This window comes from Doryrhamphus excisus, linkage group LG19, assembly GCF_037039965.1.
Source record: "Doryrhamphus excisus strain RoL-2023G ecotype Guam linkage group LG19, RoL_Dexc_Guam_v1.1, whole genome shotgun sequence".
Taxonomy (NCBI): Eukaryota; Metazoa; Chordata; class Actinopteri; order Syngnathiformes; family Syngnathidae; genus Doryrhamphus; species Doryrhamphus excisus.
In genome coordinates, this window is record NC_136375.1 from 5,773,497 (window position 1) to 5,789,912 (window position 16,416).

General features: G+C 41.7%; 1 protein-coding gene across 3 annotated transcripts in view; it reads right to left on the minus strand.

The window, feature by feature from the left end:
* Positions 1 to 15,578, minus strand: part of sh2d3ca (SH2 domain containing 3Ca) — a 43,027-nt gene extending 27,449 nt beyond the window's left edge. For 2 of the 3 annotated variants that reach the window (XM_058057909.2, XM_058057907.2), the window contains exon 1: positions 15,161 to 15,578. In XM_058057909.2, the coding sequence (XP_057913892.2) occupies positions 15,161 to 15,241 (81 nt within the window). In that variant the 5' untranslated portion in view covers positions 15,242 to 15,578. The remainder of the gene's footprint in view (positions 1 to 15,160) is intronic. The other variant, XM_058057910.2, reaches the window with a different exon arrangement.
* Between the last annotated feature and the right edge of the window lie 838 nt (positions 15,579 to 16,416).

Below are 16,416 nucleotides of genomic sequence, written 5' to 3' on the forward strand. Positions count from 1 at the left end.
AGCATGGAAACACAACCGTGCTTATGGATTCCTGCTTGTTAAACAATGTTTTTCATCCACAATGAAAGTTTAACAACGGACTGTTTACCAAAACCTAGATGCCATGATCAATGATATACATTATGCTCCCTTCAATTGGGCTGTGGATTCATACAGAGCAGCTACACGCAATAACCAGCACAGGAAGATTTCTAGATCTTCCAGAATCTGCACCTATGCTGTGATTGGTCACACTCCCGCAGCCCCAGGGTGGGAATATTTCGGTTTTTAAGAAGAATCAAAAAGGTGAGCGCATGAACAGACAAACCGGGATGTGACATTTGCTTATAAGTTGTGACGATCAAAAAGGGGAAAGCACATCCCAAACACAACCATCCTGTCCGGTTTTCCCAACTGGGAAAACAACAAACAACTATCGCTGAAGATGCAGCAGAGCCTTCACCCTGCAGTCAACGCTGACCGAGATGTTTGGTGGGCAACGCAAATTGAAAGAAAACAGCAAAAAATAGTGCAAGTTCAGAGATAGTGTCGTTTGCTGTATTTTAGGAATTTTAGGAATATTCATTCAAGTGCAATTTTTTTTACAGATACTTGAGTGTTTTTTTCCGAAACAGAAACAAGGTTTATTTTTGTATTGACAGTTGAACTCACATTCATTCATTCACTCATTTTCTACCGGTTTTTCCTCACGAGGATCGTGGGGGGTGCTGGAGCCTATCCCAGCTGTCTTCAGACAAGAGGCGGTGTACACCCTGGACTGGTGGCCAGCCAATCACAGGGCACATATAGACAAACAACCATTCACACTAACATTCATACCTATGGACAATTTGGAGTGGCCAATGAAGCTAGCATGTTTTTGGAATGTGGGAGGAAACCGGAGTACCCGGAGAAAACCCACGCATGCACGGGGAGAACATGCAACTCACATTATTACGCTAAATAATGTTGACAGTAATATTATCGTCCAGCTAATGTTATCATGACGGTGTTAGCCGTTAGCTTAGTTTGAGGCACGGAGGGAAGCCCGAAACAATCTTTAATCTTCAACAATAGTTTATTTCAGGAAACACTCAATTTTTAATAGCGATCAAGTACACAGCAGGGGGTTAGCTTAGCGCATTTTGTTTTAGCAGCGTCGCCGGACTTGAGGGTGGATGGATAAACCCGTGACTAACAGCCATCATTCTCGTGGCGTGACAACAGGGCTGATGATGCAAAGACTCATTTAGATGGAGGTCATCATCGGGAAGGATGTCAGAGAGACGTTTATCACACACACACACACATCTGGCTTAGTCACAATACAAACAGCGACCTATCGAGTGGCCCTGGAAGTTGACACACACACACACACATCACTAGAGGCGGAGGAGATGATGATGATGATGATGGGCTTGTATAGAGGACAGAAGGAAGGATGGGAATAAAAGGGAGCAGAGTGCATGATGGGAAAGAAAGAGCGGCAGGTTGAACCCTTTAGATGCATATCAATTAGTTTTATCACACACACACACACACACACACACGTGAGCATCATGCAGACTGGGCAGATACAAGGAGCACGCCCTTAAAATGCCTTGCTATTGGCCAACAATGATGTCATCGCCGGAGCAGCGAGCGCTACCATTGGCCGGCCGGAGCAGACAGCGTGAGAGTGCCGCCGAGGTATCACCTCCATTCACGGGGAAATGCATGTGTGTGTGTGTGTGTGTGTGTGCTCCCAACTGAGGCATACGGGCGGAGCTATTAGAGTCCTGTCCATCATGGTGAGGCGGGACCTGCTGGCATGCTCCCTAATGGAGCTTATGGGGGGGGTTGGGAGAAATGGGTGTTGTCTCCCAGTTGTTGGCGGGCTGTTGTCATGGCGACGCAGATGGCGCTTCTCGTGCGAGCTGTATTGATGTGAGCACACCTTTAGAGAGAAACCCGCCCCCCCATTTTTGCCAAAGCTTTGAAAGCAGGCGAGAAAGTGTTTATTACCGTGAGACACGCAAAGGAGATGCTTGTGGGAAATTAGCCCGCTGACGACGGCGTCGTTCACTCGTGTGCTTCCGTTTCTCTCTATATGCTCCCCCCACTCCTCACCCCCCTCCCCCCTTAGAGTGCATGATGTCATTTGCAGGAACTGCCAGCCTGGCTGCTGGGATGTCTGCCAAGATGCTCGCAAAGCGAAACGCCGTCAATGCCTTCCGTGATGGCACGTGTGGGCGTTAAACATGCACTCTGGATGCTCACAGGTCACATGTTTAGGCACACTTTCACCACCTAAAGAAAAATCCACAAAAGGCTTTTTCAGGCCTTGTAGCTGAAATGTACCTTTTCCCCACTCTGGTGTTCAAAAACATCTTCATATACAGCTTTTTAAAAATCCACAAGAAAATACATGGAAGCATTTGGTCCAATCAAAAGCCTGAAAAAGCCACCTCAGCTGACATGCTTGAACATCATAACGCATCTTTAGCAATATACCATGGATTGGAACTCCGTCCAAAAGATAACATTCTCCAGGTAATGGTAATGGTTTAATTTCATTTGAACACGCATCAGATTACAATTGAGTGCATCCCATAATCAGTTCACAGTTCCACATGTCCAAAAGGAGTAGGAAGAAGCAAAGCTTATTAAATCCTACCCCTCCATCAGGTACTTTTACAATCAGTAACTGTTACATTTGTTCACTTCCTTCTTTCCTAATATCATTTAAGTTATTATTTTATGTTATTTTTACCGCATTTTCTGGACTATAAGTCGCTCCGGAGTATAAGTCACACAAGGCCAAAAATTCATAATTAGGTAGAAAAAAACATACATAAGTCGCACTGGAGTATAGTAAGTCATATTTTTTGCAGGTAATTTATTTTACAAACTACTTGACCCAAACAGACATTACGTCCTCTTGGAAGGCAAGTTGTAACAATAAAAGAATAGAGAACAGGCTGAATAGGTGTAAGATATGCTAACACAATGGTTATTCAGCTACACCAAAAATAAACATGAACAGAAAAGGTGTCCAGTGTTTATGTAACATAAACAGTTTTTTCATTTATAAGTCGCTCTGGAGTATAAGTCGCAGGAACAGCCAACCTATGAAAAAAAGTATAACGGAAAATAAGGTAATTAATTTTAATTTTAATTTTAATTTTAATTTTAATTTTAATTTTAATTTTAATTTTAATTTTAATTTTAATTTTAATTTTAATTTTAATTTTAATTTTAATTTTAGTCATGTATCGCAGTACGAGGTGATATGAGCATCCAATGACATAATGTGTACCATAGTAAGTGTCAATATAGTGATATATATAGCACATCATGACTGGTTCATTGTTTCTTGAATTGGCTCATTGTTGAGCATTCTTTGAGGTCCTTACTAAATCCATGTAATGTGGACAAAAAGTGGAAAAAAAAATATTTACAGCCACTCAACTACTACCTTCTTGTAGTATTCCTGAATTCTACTGCCACACGGTACATTGACAAAAGCCGCCTTTTTTCCCATGCACTCCCACCAGGCAAGGGAAAGACAAAGCCACTCCATGCAATCAACCAATTAACAAAAATAACTAAATAGAAAAATCCCAACTGCTTCCGGAAGTGACATCACAGACGTGGGACGACGAGGAAGTCTTATTAGACGTCAGCGGATGTGCTTCCCTCTATGACCGCCAACATGCCAATGGTGAGTTTGAATGCTCATGTTTTTGTGTGTACCCTCGGTGTGCTGCCACGTCCGTCGCTGGATTGTATCAGGATGAACCGAAGTCGAGGTGTATGCATGTGTGTGCGTGTGTTACCCAAAGTCCACTCCATCACACAGAGACTAAGAAGATGTAGCAGGAGAGATCAGTGTTGCCAACTTAACCAGTAGTCAGACCCCTCCAGATACTTTTTTTCCCGGCTACTTCAACACAAATCACGTATCATCTTCTCATCAAGTGTTGGGGTGCAGCCGTGGTCCCCTCCCCCATCGAAGACCTTACAATGCCGTTACCATAGCGACAGTAAAAATGTGTACATAAGCTTCACCCAGTGAAAGAAATGTTTCATCATTTGGTTTATCATTCATATAAAGTAAACTTCTGTTTACAGACCAGTTGGCTGGTGTTGGCTGCTCACTTGCAGTCGTCAGACCTTTTATGGCTTCATTGGTTCCAGACCAGACCCTGGCAAGTGAAATTCCACCAAGTAGGACTCGTTATGTACATATAAATGGAATATTTTTAGAAAACCTGTTTAGGACCTTGTAAATACGCCTTGTTAAAAACATTATTAGAGCCCTCTAGACATGAAATAACACCCCTATTGTCACCTCTACTGTCATGCTGGGTGTGGTGCCTGCGGTTTATTTCTCTATTTCTGTTTCACGCCTTTATTTGGAAGCACTTGCTTTGTCCTGTGTTCTGTCTTGGAACTCCTCGTTTCGTCTCTTGCAGCTAATTTTAATTGTCTGAAAAAACTGTTGGTCTTACATAAAAATGCACACATTTTATTGCATTCAATGTTTAAAAAAATGTATATGGCTCTCACAGATACACATTTTAAAATATCTGGCCTTCATGGCTCTCCCCGCCAAAAAGGTTCCCGACCCCTGCTCTATTGTGTACGTGTATTTGATTTCAATTTATCATTTTTATGTTTGAAAAGGCTGCATTTAGGGCCAGAATATGTCAAATTTGCCTAAGTATGCTTATTATTTTATTAAGAATAGGCCATAATCAACCATGATACAATGATTGATGAAATACTATATTTAGAAAACTGTGATAAGAGTGAAGCCACCAATAAATTTGCAAAGTGCAATATTACGGTTTGATTGTAGCTCCCTCACTATATGATGAATTAATTAATAGTGATCGCTGTTTGGTAGTACACCATGGCCTATCTGTAGTATTCTGCTCACTTTGATGAGACATTAGCTTACATTACATTACCTTAACACTGCATGATGTCAGCGTGTCCCATATGATCAATTCTAATAAAAAATAAAAATAATCATCCTCCCATTACATGTGGAAGTGGTATATGGAAGTGGTGTATTTTTGCTAGCTCGCTAGCTATCAGCCGTCAAGAGTTGTTCGTTAGATGTAAACAATGAATAACAGGAGTGTAAAGGTGACGACGGGGGCGTTATATCAAGGGCGTTGATTCTATACCACTGAAAGACTTTCAGCCTGAACTTGCGTGTATGTAGGAATGTATACGCGGTCTTGAAGAAAGCGGGTATGAAACAAGTGCACCATTCTCAGCTGCTCCCTGCAAATCATCCCGAGACGCTTTAACAGCCCCGGGCTCTTTTCATTGAGTAAAATGATGCATTCAAATCTCCCCAGAGCTCTGACGCCTTTCATAACTCAAACACGCCTCGACCACTGACAGTGAACGCTATCATGGCGTCCTTAATGCAGATTCAGAATCAACCAGGAGCTCTGAAATCACAAGGCTTTTGTTTCTCCAAGCGGCAGGCGTCTGAGGTCAAAGATGACAAACAATTGCGCGGTAAATCCCATCGCGCCGCCACACTCAGCTCAGCTGTGGCTTTCCCAGCATATGTCTCCGAAGGCATCCCACATGCGCACACATTGGTCACACTTCTCAGCCTCTCACCTCCCGGCTCAAACTTTGACGGACGGCACTTTTGTTGTCTTCTAAAGTGATGGAGAGCTTTTGATCTTTGAAGGGGACCTTTCACTCTGTTCACCCAACATGTCACGCCATGTGCAAAGAAATATACATTCAGTCAATTCATCTGTTATCTTATTTACAAAACATAATTGTGTTCCTATTTAATTGACTTATTTATTTTACATTTTGTTTCTTTCATTTAACTTTTTATTCTAAAAAATGTAATTATTTTACTTTCAAATATACCGTTTTCTAAGCATTATTACAGAAGAATTTCTTTTGATTGAGCTCAAATGTATTTGGAATACTCAGAAAAAGTACAGGTAATATTTTTACAACAGTGGTCTCAAACACGGACACTAGTTTGAGGCCCCCCGCCTTGATATGAAAGTTTAATGTTAGTGCGGCCCGCGCAAGTTTGGATGCTGTATGGTATCATGTACCCAGAAAAAAATTCTTACGTCTGATTAATGTTCATGTTAAAGGTTAAATAACTGTTAATAGTTATCCTCCCTATCCGTGTGGAAGTGGTAAGTTTTTGGCTATTTAAGTTTAAAGGAAATAACTTGAAGGCTACCGTTTAGGTGGCTGGCTCTCTAGTTTGCGAGTTAGCATGTGTCTCAAGACCCTGCAGTTGCGCAATATGTTGTAAATAAAAAAGTATAAATGTGACTATAGTCGTGTTTTGTCATGTCTACAGGGCTCTAATAATGCTTTGTTCATTTTAATCTGAAAAAAATAATTTGTCTACCCACCAACTATATGTGGTTTCTTAAGTTTTTATTATTTGCCGTTTTATTATTATTATTATATTTATTTATTACTGATTGATTGATTTTCTTTAGTCTTGATTTGTTTATTTATTTGTCATCTTATTTTGTGCAGAAAAATAAAAATTAAGATATTTGAGAACAGTGGAATGTTTAAACAGAGCTTTGATTGTAGAAAATCAGAACCAAAGCACAAAAGTTTGTGTATTTTTCTGTTTTTAATAAATGTGTTTTTTTTTTTTTTTTTGGAAAACCTGATGCGGCCCAGCCTTGCCCAGACCTTAGCTCCAGTGGCCCCCAGGTAAATTGAGTTCGAGACCCCTGGTCTACAATATTCATACCTCAAGCACACAAAACAATCTTTTAACTTTAATAAACGTTTGTTTGTAATATCAACTGTACACAGTGGAACCTCGCTTTTTGGTGGCCGTGGTTTTCGGTGGAAATCATTACCAAATATGTGTCTGGGTTTTTTGTACACTGACTCGGTTATCATATGACCAAAGTGTTCATACACAGCATCTTCACATACGGAGTGTCTGTGAAGAAGGGACTGTGGAGTTGGGCCACTATAGTAGACAGATTGTGTCCACTACAGATAGATTCCGGCCATGGAATCCTTTCATCATTTTTATTACGTGTTTTTGTGGTGGATTTGTTTGTAGAATGCATGCAAAATAAATCTTCACAACTAAAAACCCACCTCTTTAAATCTGTTTTTAATATCTAACTTTTTATATCTGACTGATGTTTTAACTGCGTATTAATGAATGAATGTTGTATTTTGGTGTTTCTTCTACTCTGTTTACTTGCTTTCAATTCAACTCCATTCTTCGGTAAAGTGTCTTTGAGTATTTTGAAAAGCGCTATACAAATAAAATGTATTATTATTATTATTATTCACTTCCTAATAAACAAAGCATATGCATTGAAGGATGGTCAATACAGTAAAGGTTCCTCCTTCATTAAGTTTAATGCATCTTTGCTAGCCACCGTAGTTGAAACAAGTTTAACCATTGATGCTACGGTACATAGTTAGAGTTTGCAATTCCATTTTACGTTGGATCAGTCGCTTCAAATGCTGAGAGGGCAAAACAGAGTCATTAGAGGAGCGAGAGAGCAGAAGGCTATTTGAATGTAAACTGGCAGGCAGCTCTCCTTTGGAGTAATCTCCTTCCTGAAGCAGCAGTAGCGTTTGTTGGAGCTTTTTTGTTATTCTAATTTGCAGCTTTCCTCAATCATGTTGGAGAGGAGCGGTGGTGATAACACGGAAAGAGCAAGGTAATCCTGGCCTGAAGGTAAAAAAAAAAAAAAAAGAAAAAAAGAAAGAAAATCACAACACGCGAGGAGACCATGGACAGCTCCAATAATAATTCCTTCCATAGCCAAGCCACTTCAAACTGAAGTCCATCATTACAATGATATCGCTATTGACACTTGTGCCGTCCAATTTCAACCGATCATCATCACGTGTGCACAGTCCAAATGATTAGATTTCACCTCCATCCTGATGTTGCAGGTGACAACAATTGACAGTATCTGCGATCTGATAAAGGTCTAACTAGTCTGCTCAAGTGCATCCTTCACTCTCAATCACAAATAAGGATTTCCTGTCTCCTTTGGTGGAACGACATGTCACTAATCGTGCTCCATCTTCAAACGTTTCATCGAGATGACATCGGAACCGTGTGTAGTTGTTACGTGATGCGATCATGTGCTCGTTGCCTAATGTAGTACATTGGTAAACCTCACTCCCGGATGCCTTAATAGTCACTATGGCTTATAGCTGGATGGCTAGCACCCTCGACTCTCATTCTGCAGGCCCTGGTTGGAACCTGGGCTGAACATAGGACTGGTTATACCCGGCAGGACTATATGTACTTGTTTGTGAAAGCTAACCCTAAGGGTGGTGGACAGAAGTCCAAACACTCCAAACACGATAAAACACCACATGAGAAGAATGCTGAAGTTTTGTGGAACAAAACAAAATGTACGCAGGTTACCAGTGGTGCCAGATATGAGGGATCTTTGAAGTCCTGAAGGGGATGCCCAGAAGAAAGTTGACGTGAATGAAAAACATAATTTTTTTGACGTCTTTGTGAAACACTACCGTACAGCTCGGTTGCGGTTACACCACATGGTGGCGCTAGGATGTATGCCGTCTCCAATGATACGGACTCTGCATGAAGAGTCGAGTCGAAAGGCAAAAAGCTCCCAATTTACCAGGCAATCTGCGTTCCTACCCTCACCCGTAGTCATAAGCTTTAGGTCGTGATCAGAAGGACCGCGGGTAGAAACGCACAAAAAGAGGTAGGGTAGCCGGGCTTTCCCTTAGAGATACGGTGAGAAACTGATGAGGTGGCTCAGGCATCTGGTCAGGATGCCTCCCTGACTTTAGGGTATGTAGCCGAATCATCAAATCATGTCTCGTCTGGCAGATCCAACCTTGAAACCAAACTTTCGTCCCCAAGTTTCTATACTTGCTCACAAAGATACGCAGCAATTGGCCAGTATTTTTGGCGTAATCCTGCTACTACCAAAGAAAACTAACCTTGTTCCATCATCACCGTTCTGTATCATCTGCTATTTCCGTCTCATTTCGCATATCAAAGTGGGCAAACCACTACGGAACGAATGATCAATTATACCAACGTCGACTAATCCTACTCTTCAACTGAGGCACCAACTGAACTCTTGATGTCAGCTCAGTCCAGACACAACACACCACAAGAAACACTAGTCTAGTCTAGTCTAGTATGTGTGTGTGTGTACATGAAAGACAAACACACAGCTGACAGAAACCGTCTCCTTGCTAATTACTGCCAAAACATGGCGATGCACTAATGAGGGTGTGAACACATACACACGCAGCTGCCCTTCACACTCCGAGCCTCCAGGGGGTGACGGGCCGGCGTGCCAAAAAGAGGATTTATGGTGAAAAGCTTTTTAGGGAAAGGGTTTGAGGGGGAAGAGACAGATAAGACGAGAGGAGAGGAGGGGGATTACATGGTGAATATTTCAATGCTAGAATGTACCATTGGCTCGAGCGGACACACACACACACAAACACACACAGGAACGAGCGTACGGTCTGGGTCTGAATGACAAGATGATTGCGGGTTAACCTGCTGTGACCGAGCAGGCTATAAGCAACATCCTTGTGCTTTTGTCACAATACTGAGACTAGATGTCAAAGTAATAACAGCCGAGCACACCAGCAACTGCATGTACAAACACCAGTTACCATGAGCTCCTCTTCTGCAACATAAAGCACAACGGCACGCGCTAGGACGTATTCTGCATGCCATAAAAACAGCACCGTAGAGCCGGCGTCTGGTGACAATACAACCATCACAGTAGTCCATCGGGACTCTGCCTCCAAAGTTGCGTAAAATGAGATGTCAGCGTATTGTTGGGAGACCTTGGGGTCCGAAAGCATCAAAGGATGAACTCTGCCATTTGTCTTTGGATTTTTCCCTGGCTTGAGTACTTCAAAAGAATAACCAGTCCCTGGGAAAAATAATACAGTCGTCCCTCTCCTTCTTTCACTTCTACTTTCACAGCTTTGCTTTATTACGTACATTTGTTCCAAATAATATTCATTTCAAAAATCTTATTGCGGTTCTTCGCTGTTTTGCAGTTTAGCACTGTCAATTATTACCAAATATTTTTGGCCTAAATGAGGCGCTATTTCCAACACAAGCCAGTACTAGGTGCATTATTAAAAAAAAAAAAGCAAAAAAAACCTTAAACTGTATTATAGAAAGCAGGAAGTGAACAAATGTAACAGATACTGATTATGAAAGTACCAGATGGAGGGGTAGGATTTAATAAGCTTCGCTTCTTCCTATTCCTTTTGGACATGTGGAACTGTGAACTGATTATGGGATGCACTCAATTGTAATCTGATGCATATTAAAATGAAATAAAACCATTACCATTACCATAAATTGATTCAACTTTGACAGGCATTTTACCATGCTTCATTTTTCTATACACTTTTTATACTACGTCAGAGAAGCCCCTTTGTCCTCGATCATCAACGTTAAGACCGCGTGATTTATTGCCGACATTTCCATATTAGCGGTGCTTGACTTCCTTTTACACTTGTATGACAAATTAACAACTTGAACAATTGAGCTGCACTTTTGTCCTTCAACATTAAAGGGTCCTTGACATGATTCATCAACTGTGTATGTTACAATATATAACATATATATATATTGTTTCTAATTATGTTCTATATTGTTTGATTTGAACGTTAAGTCGCAAAAATAACATTTACAGTTTATGACGCAAGCCATGACCGACCAGTTCTCGCAATTCAGGCTCATTTCAGCTAAACAAACGCTTGTCGAAGTAGATCGTCAACTTGGGTCAGTATATTTGTCATCAAAGCAGTAGTTATGCCGAAACGTGTTGCTGCTGGATGTTCACAGTATCCGAGTGATCCTGTACGTTTTTTTTCTAAAAGAGGACAACGATGTGCAGAGAACAACAGGCAGATGGACGGCCACCACGAGTTCTGTTCTTTGCAGTGATCATTTCACTGATGGCTGCTTTAAAACAATGCTATTTTGGCAAAACAAGGAAGGATGACCACTGGGTGAAAGTTGCCCCAGAGCAGCGTACTATGTCTTTAGGCTTATGTGGATATTCTAAAAAAATCACTGAAACCCCCCCCCCTCCCCATGTTTACTTTCACCTAATAACTTTGGTGAGGATATTTACAGTTAAAGCTGGGAAGGATACTAGGTATGGTAGCTAAGGGTGTATCTAGGAATCATGTAGACATAAGATGGCCCTGATGTGAGGCGTGCTGTATCCTGATTAGCGGTGCACGGTGCTGGCAGGCATGGCGATGCCACGCTGCCAGCTCGGAGGCCCGCTGCGGGAGCCCACACAGTCCAGGCAGGCAGAGGAATGCGAAAGGACAGAGTGACCGGCTGCTGCCTTGGCAAACATGGCAGCCACGCCATGCTGCTCAGGTCAGCGGGGAATGAGGCCACAGCCTTGCAGGCCAGGAGGAGGAGGAGGCAAAGTGGCTGGCGGAGGAGGGGGAAAAAGATTAACTTCAAAAACAATCAAACTGCAGGGGATGGATATATCGTGTGTGTGTGTGTGTGTGTGTGATTAAGATGGTGGGGGATGTCACTGTATGAGTCCAGGGGGTAGTTACATTGTCCCAGTTACAGAGACGTGTTGGAAGCATTGGGGAGAAAGCACACACAATGGTTAAACAGCATTTGTGTGTGTGTGTGTGTGTTCGCAGCGCAGTCTAGACCAGGGGATCAAATGTAATCCCTATCACTGATACAGCCGATGAGCTGAGGGTCTCAACACAAACAACATGATCACTGCGACAACCATCAACTATGATTTGCCAATACGGAAAAACAACTGCTATTTTCTCCATAGTCATAGAATAAATCAGAATAAGAGCTATATTTATGGCACAGGCAATTCTGTCAGTTGTATTTTAACATCCTCATAAGACCACACAAGCATCAAGTAAGTTGATTACTGTCATTATACTGTCATTAGTATTATGCAAATGACACACAAGTGTCAAAATAAGCACGAGTTAACCAGTCGTATTATTTGTGGATACTCAATAAATCAGAATAAAACTTACATTAACAGGACAGCTTATGTATCACTTTAGCCCTCTTGAAGGGCCATACAAGTGTAAAAATAAGGTAACCACTGACATATTATTACGGAAATACTCATTTTCTCATTAGATATATAATACATCAGAATGAAACTTACATTAACAGTACAGGAAAAGCTTTATGTATCACTTTAGCCCTCTTAAAGGGCCACACAAGTGTAAAAAAGGGGTTAAACCCTAACATAAACTTACAAACAACATAGCAAAACTTACATTAACAGTACAGTACAGTACAGTAAAAGCTTTATTTATCACTTTAGCCCTCTTAAAGGGCCATACAAGTGTAAAAATAAGTTAACCACTATCGTATTATTTGTGGATACTCAATAAATCAGAATAAAACTTACATTCACAGTACATGAAAAGCTATATGTATCACTTTAGCCCTCTTAAAGGGCCATACAAGTGTAAAAATAAGTTAACCACTATCATATTATTTATGGATACTCAATAAATCAGAATAAAACTTACATTAACAGTACAGGAAAAGCTTTATGTATCACTTTAGCCCTCTTAAAGGGCCATACAAGTGTAAAAAGGGGTTAACCACTATCATATTATTTGTGGATACTCAATAAATCAGAATAAAACTTACATTAACAGTACAGGAAAGGCTTTATGTATCACTTTAGCCCTCTTAAAGGGCCATACAAGTGTAAAAAAGGGGTTAACCACTATCGTATTATTTGTGGATACTAAATAAATCAGAATAAAACTTACATTAACAGTACAGGAAAGGCTTTATGTATCACTTTAGCCCTCTTAAAGGGCCATACAAGTGTAAAAATAAGTTAACCAGTGTTGTATTATTTGTGGATACTCAATAAATCAGAATAAAACTTACATTAACAGTACAGGAAAAGCTGTATGTATCACTTTAGCCCTCTTAAAGTTAAGTTTACCACTGACATATTATTACGGAAATACTCATTTTCTCATTAGATATACAATACATCAGAATGAAACTTACATTAACATTACAGGAAACCCTTTATGTATCACTTTAATCTTTTTAAAGGGCCACACAACTGTAAAAAAAAAATATGTTAACCACTGTCATATTAACAATATAATGTGCAAACCGCTCTCTCGAGCTGAATGATGCATTAGGACGGTGTGATAAATCTCTCTATCCACCATCACGTTATACTTTAAAACAACACTCCTGCATGTTAATGATGAAGGATGAGGGTTACCTAAAAGTTACCAGTGCACCAAAGTATAAAAAGAAGTCAACCACTGTCATAACAACAAAAGCACGTATGCGAAATCAAGGACAAATGATGAGAGCATAATAAAGTCACAGACGCATCGCATGTTTAACATGAACTGTCACTCAAGTGCAAAAAGAAGTGAACACTGCTGTCGCATGCTGACTCAGCAATGCAGTGTTTTGCTACACATGCAAACCCGACTCTTGGGGCATTTTTCCTAAAAGAATGTCAAGGTTCTGCTATAACTTTGGTAAGGTCCTTCATACAAAGCAAACTTGGCTTTAGCGTGATAAAACATAAACAAGAAGCCCTGAGTCAAGAGTGAAGATCCAGACTACTTAATATAGGAAGAAACGTTCACGTGTGTCTTTTTGTCAACAATATACGCGCGCACCCCCCCACCCGAAGGCAAAGAGATGCCATCGGTGAGACTAAACAAGTAACGATTCCAGCGCCTCTGCTCCGATTGCAGTATTGTGCTTGACAAGCTATCTTTAATTGGAATGGATTGGATGGGGTAATCAATAAGGGGCTGGGGTGCAGACAAAATGTTACTAAACAATGGCCGTGTTTTGCAAAGAATTAAGGAGCCATTAATCTTTTTCTTACAATAGAGAGGCTGCCACTTAACTCGCAAAAGAGCAGAGCTGGCTAATTAATTCACTCCCACTCAACCGATGCAACTGCTTTCATTAAAAATATCTCTTAGCAAGACGCCTCAATCTACGGATGCCGCACAGTAGGATTCCACCTCATATTAATAGGGGTTACGTTGAAAAAACATATTATATAATACACATGCAGAATAGAGACTCTACGAGTGGACGAATGTTCTGCGCTCCTGTTTAAATGCCTTGAAGAAAACAATTCTGTCTGTAGCGGAGGTAAGCATGGATGAAGCTCAAATTCCCATCGCTGTTGGTCTTCTTTAGACGGCAATCCGGTGGTTGAACTGAAGAATGATTTGGACTGCATGAGAAAGTGGAAAAGAAAACTGGAGCTGCTATATGCAGATCCAACCGCATGAACACCGCCGATACTGTAAGTACGCATGAGTTTCACATTTCAGTCGATAAAGCTGCTGGCTACTGACAACTCATGATTAGGATTGGCCTATCGCTTTTATATACTGTTATAAATTCTTCCAATCATAACAAAATGACTTATACCAGTAGAAATGATCATTTGAAATGGAAAAAAGTCTGGCATGGCGTTGGATGATTGCAATGTCATAGTATTTAGCCAAGGACACCATCTGCTGATTTGAACGATATCATCATATTGTGATACATCCATATCGCCCAAGCCTGCTCTTGACACCCCACATGTGATCAGGAGGTTGCCTACAGCCACAGCTGCGGTTAAGGTCTGACCCAGCGCTATTACGATCATTACCGTAATGAACAACCAAGTCATTCAAAATGTAAACAATGACTTGTTGGGTGAATGGCTTGTTATGCCCACTGCAAATGTAACACACAACAATAAACATCAATGTAGAATATTTGCTGTACTTGTACTGCATCTCATGAGTGGATAGAATACCAAATAAAGTCAAGAGAAGTTCTCCATCAATGTTCTCGTCCGATGATCTAAAGTTAGGTGCCTTCACGTCTGACATTGGATACGGGCTCTTACCGAGTGCTGCGTGTTTAGCAAAATATAATGTATGAGTGTTTGGCTCCCACGGATGCGAGGGGTCACATATTGGGTTTCAAACTGGAACCAGCTGGAATTAGACCCCAGTGAAGATGATACTTTCACGCTCATGCAATAAAACTCCAAACTGAGTTACTCGTATGATATCATCAGTTAGCATGCACGCAAAGGAGCCGCAAAGAAAAGCATGTGCGTGATTTCCTGTCTTCCACACTGACCTGCACCTGCATGAAGGATCCCCGGTAGAAGCAGCACGCTGCAGCCGACAGGGCGCTCCACAGACTGCACCTCTCCGTCATGGTGGGCACACACCTTGGTGTCTCCTATTCCCACGTCCTCCCTTCTCTCTGTTGCCTCTTCTTTCTCCTCGCCCCAACCCCAGGATGTCCACAAAAAAAGCACCCCCAGAGGCTCTCTGGGCTAAGCCTGTCCCACCCTTGCCTGCCTAAAAGCCCCTAAACATAGTGGCTGCCCCTCACACTGCAAGCTGAGAGCTACAGAGCTAGATGTTCCCGGCAGCAGCTGCACGTGTAGAAGTGATCGGAGGCTGAACGCATCGCAGCTTCTGACATCCCGGCTGCCTCTGTCCTGCGCCGGCTGCCTCGTCCCTGCTCTCCCCTCGCTGCACTTGCTGCACTTCACCAGGCTGCTAGGGATTACCTCATTGCTTGCTGATGAAAGGCGTGTGGGTGGGGGGAGGGTGGACCAGAGGGAGAGAGAGGGAGGGAGAGAGAGGTTGGGTGGGAGGATGGATGGAGGGAGTGAGTTGGTGGGTGGGGGTTTGGGGGGGGGGGGGGTGGCTTCAACACTAGCAGGAGAGTGGAGAAATTGCAGGCACACCCCACCCACCATCCCCCCACGCCGCCACCCTCACTTGAGTGCTGAGACAATGCTGACACGGGATGGGAGGGGGGAGCTGACGAGAGTAAAAGTGGGAGAAAGTAAGAGATAACGGAATGTGATTGCAATTCCTTCACAAATGAATAACACGTTCATACATCACAGCATACAATAGCAACCCCCGCATACTATGCAAATATACCATAAATGATCCAATCATAGTCAGGTCTTCTTAAGAGGAAGGAGCACTAATGGGAAGCAGGCAATAATTGCAGCAGCTGTTATTTCCCAAATATAAAAACCCGTATAATATAGACAAGTGAAAAATAATGAAAAAAATGAAAAGATTATTATATTATTTATTACATTATGAAATACACTCAACAACTCAAATTGTATGTATTGGTAACACACTGGCTAACCTTGCTAGTGGGATGTCAGGCTCTGCACACAAACTATAATGCCTGTGCTTTTGATGAAGGAAGATGTAGTCACCCATGCAATTCCAATTTCATATGGAAGATACGCTCTTGTTTTGTTGACGCAAACGGTGCTCTTACTTTGAAGGACGTTAACAGAAGTGTGTACAGTGTGTGGAGAATGTATTTACAGCTAAGACGAGCTACGTGCTTCA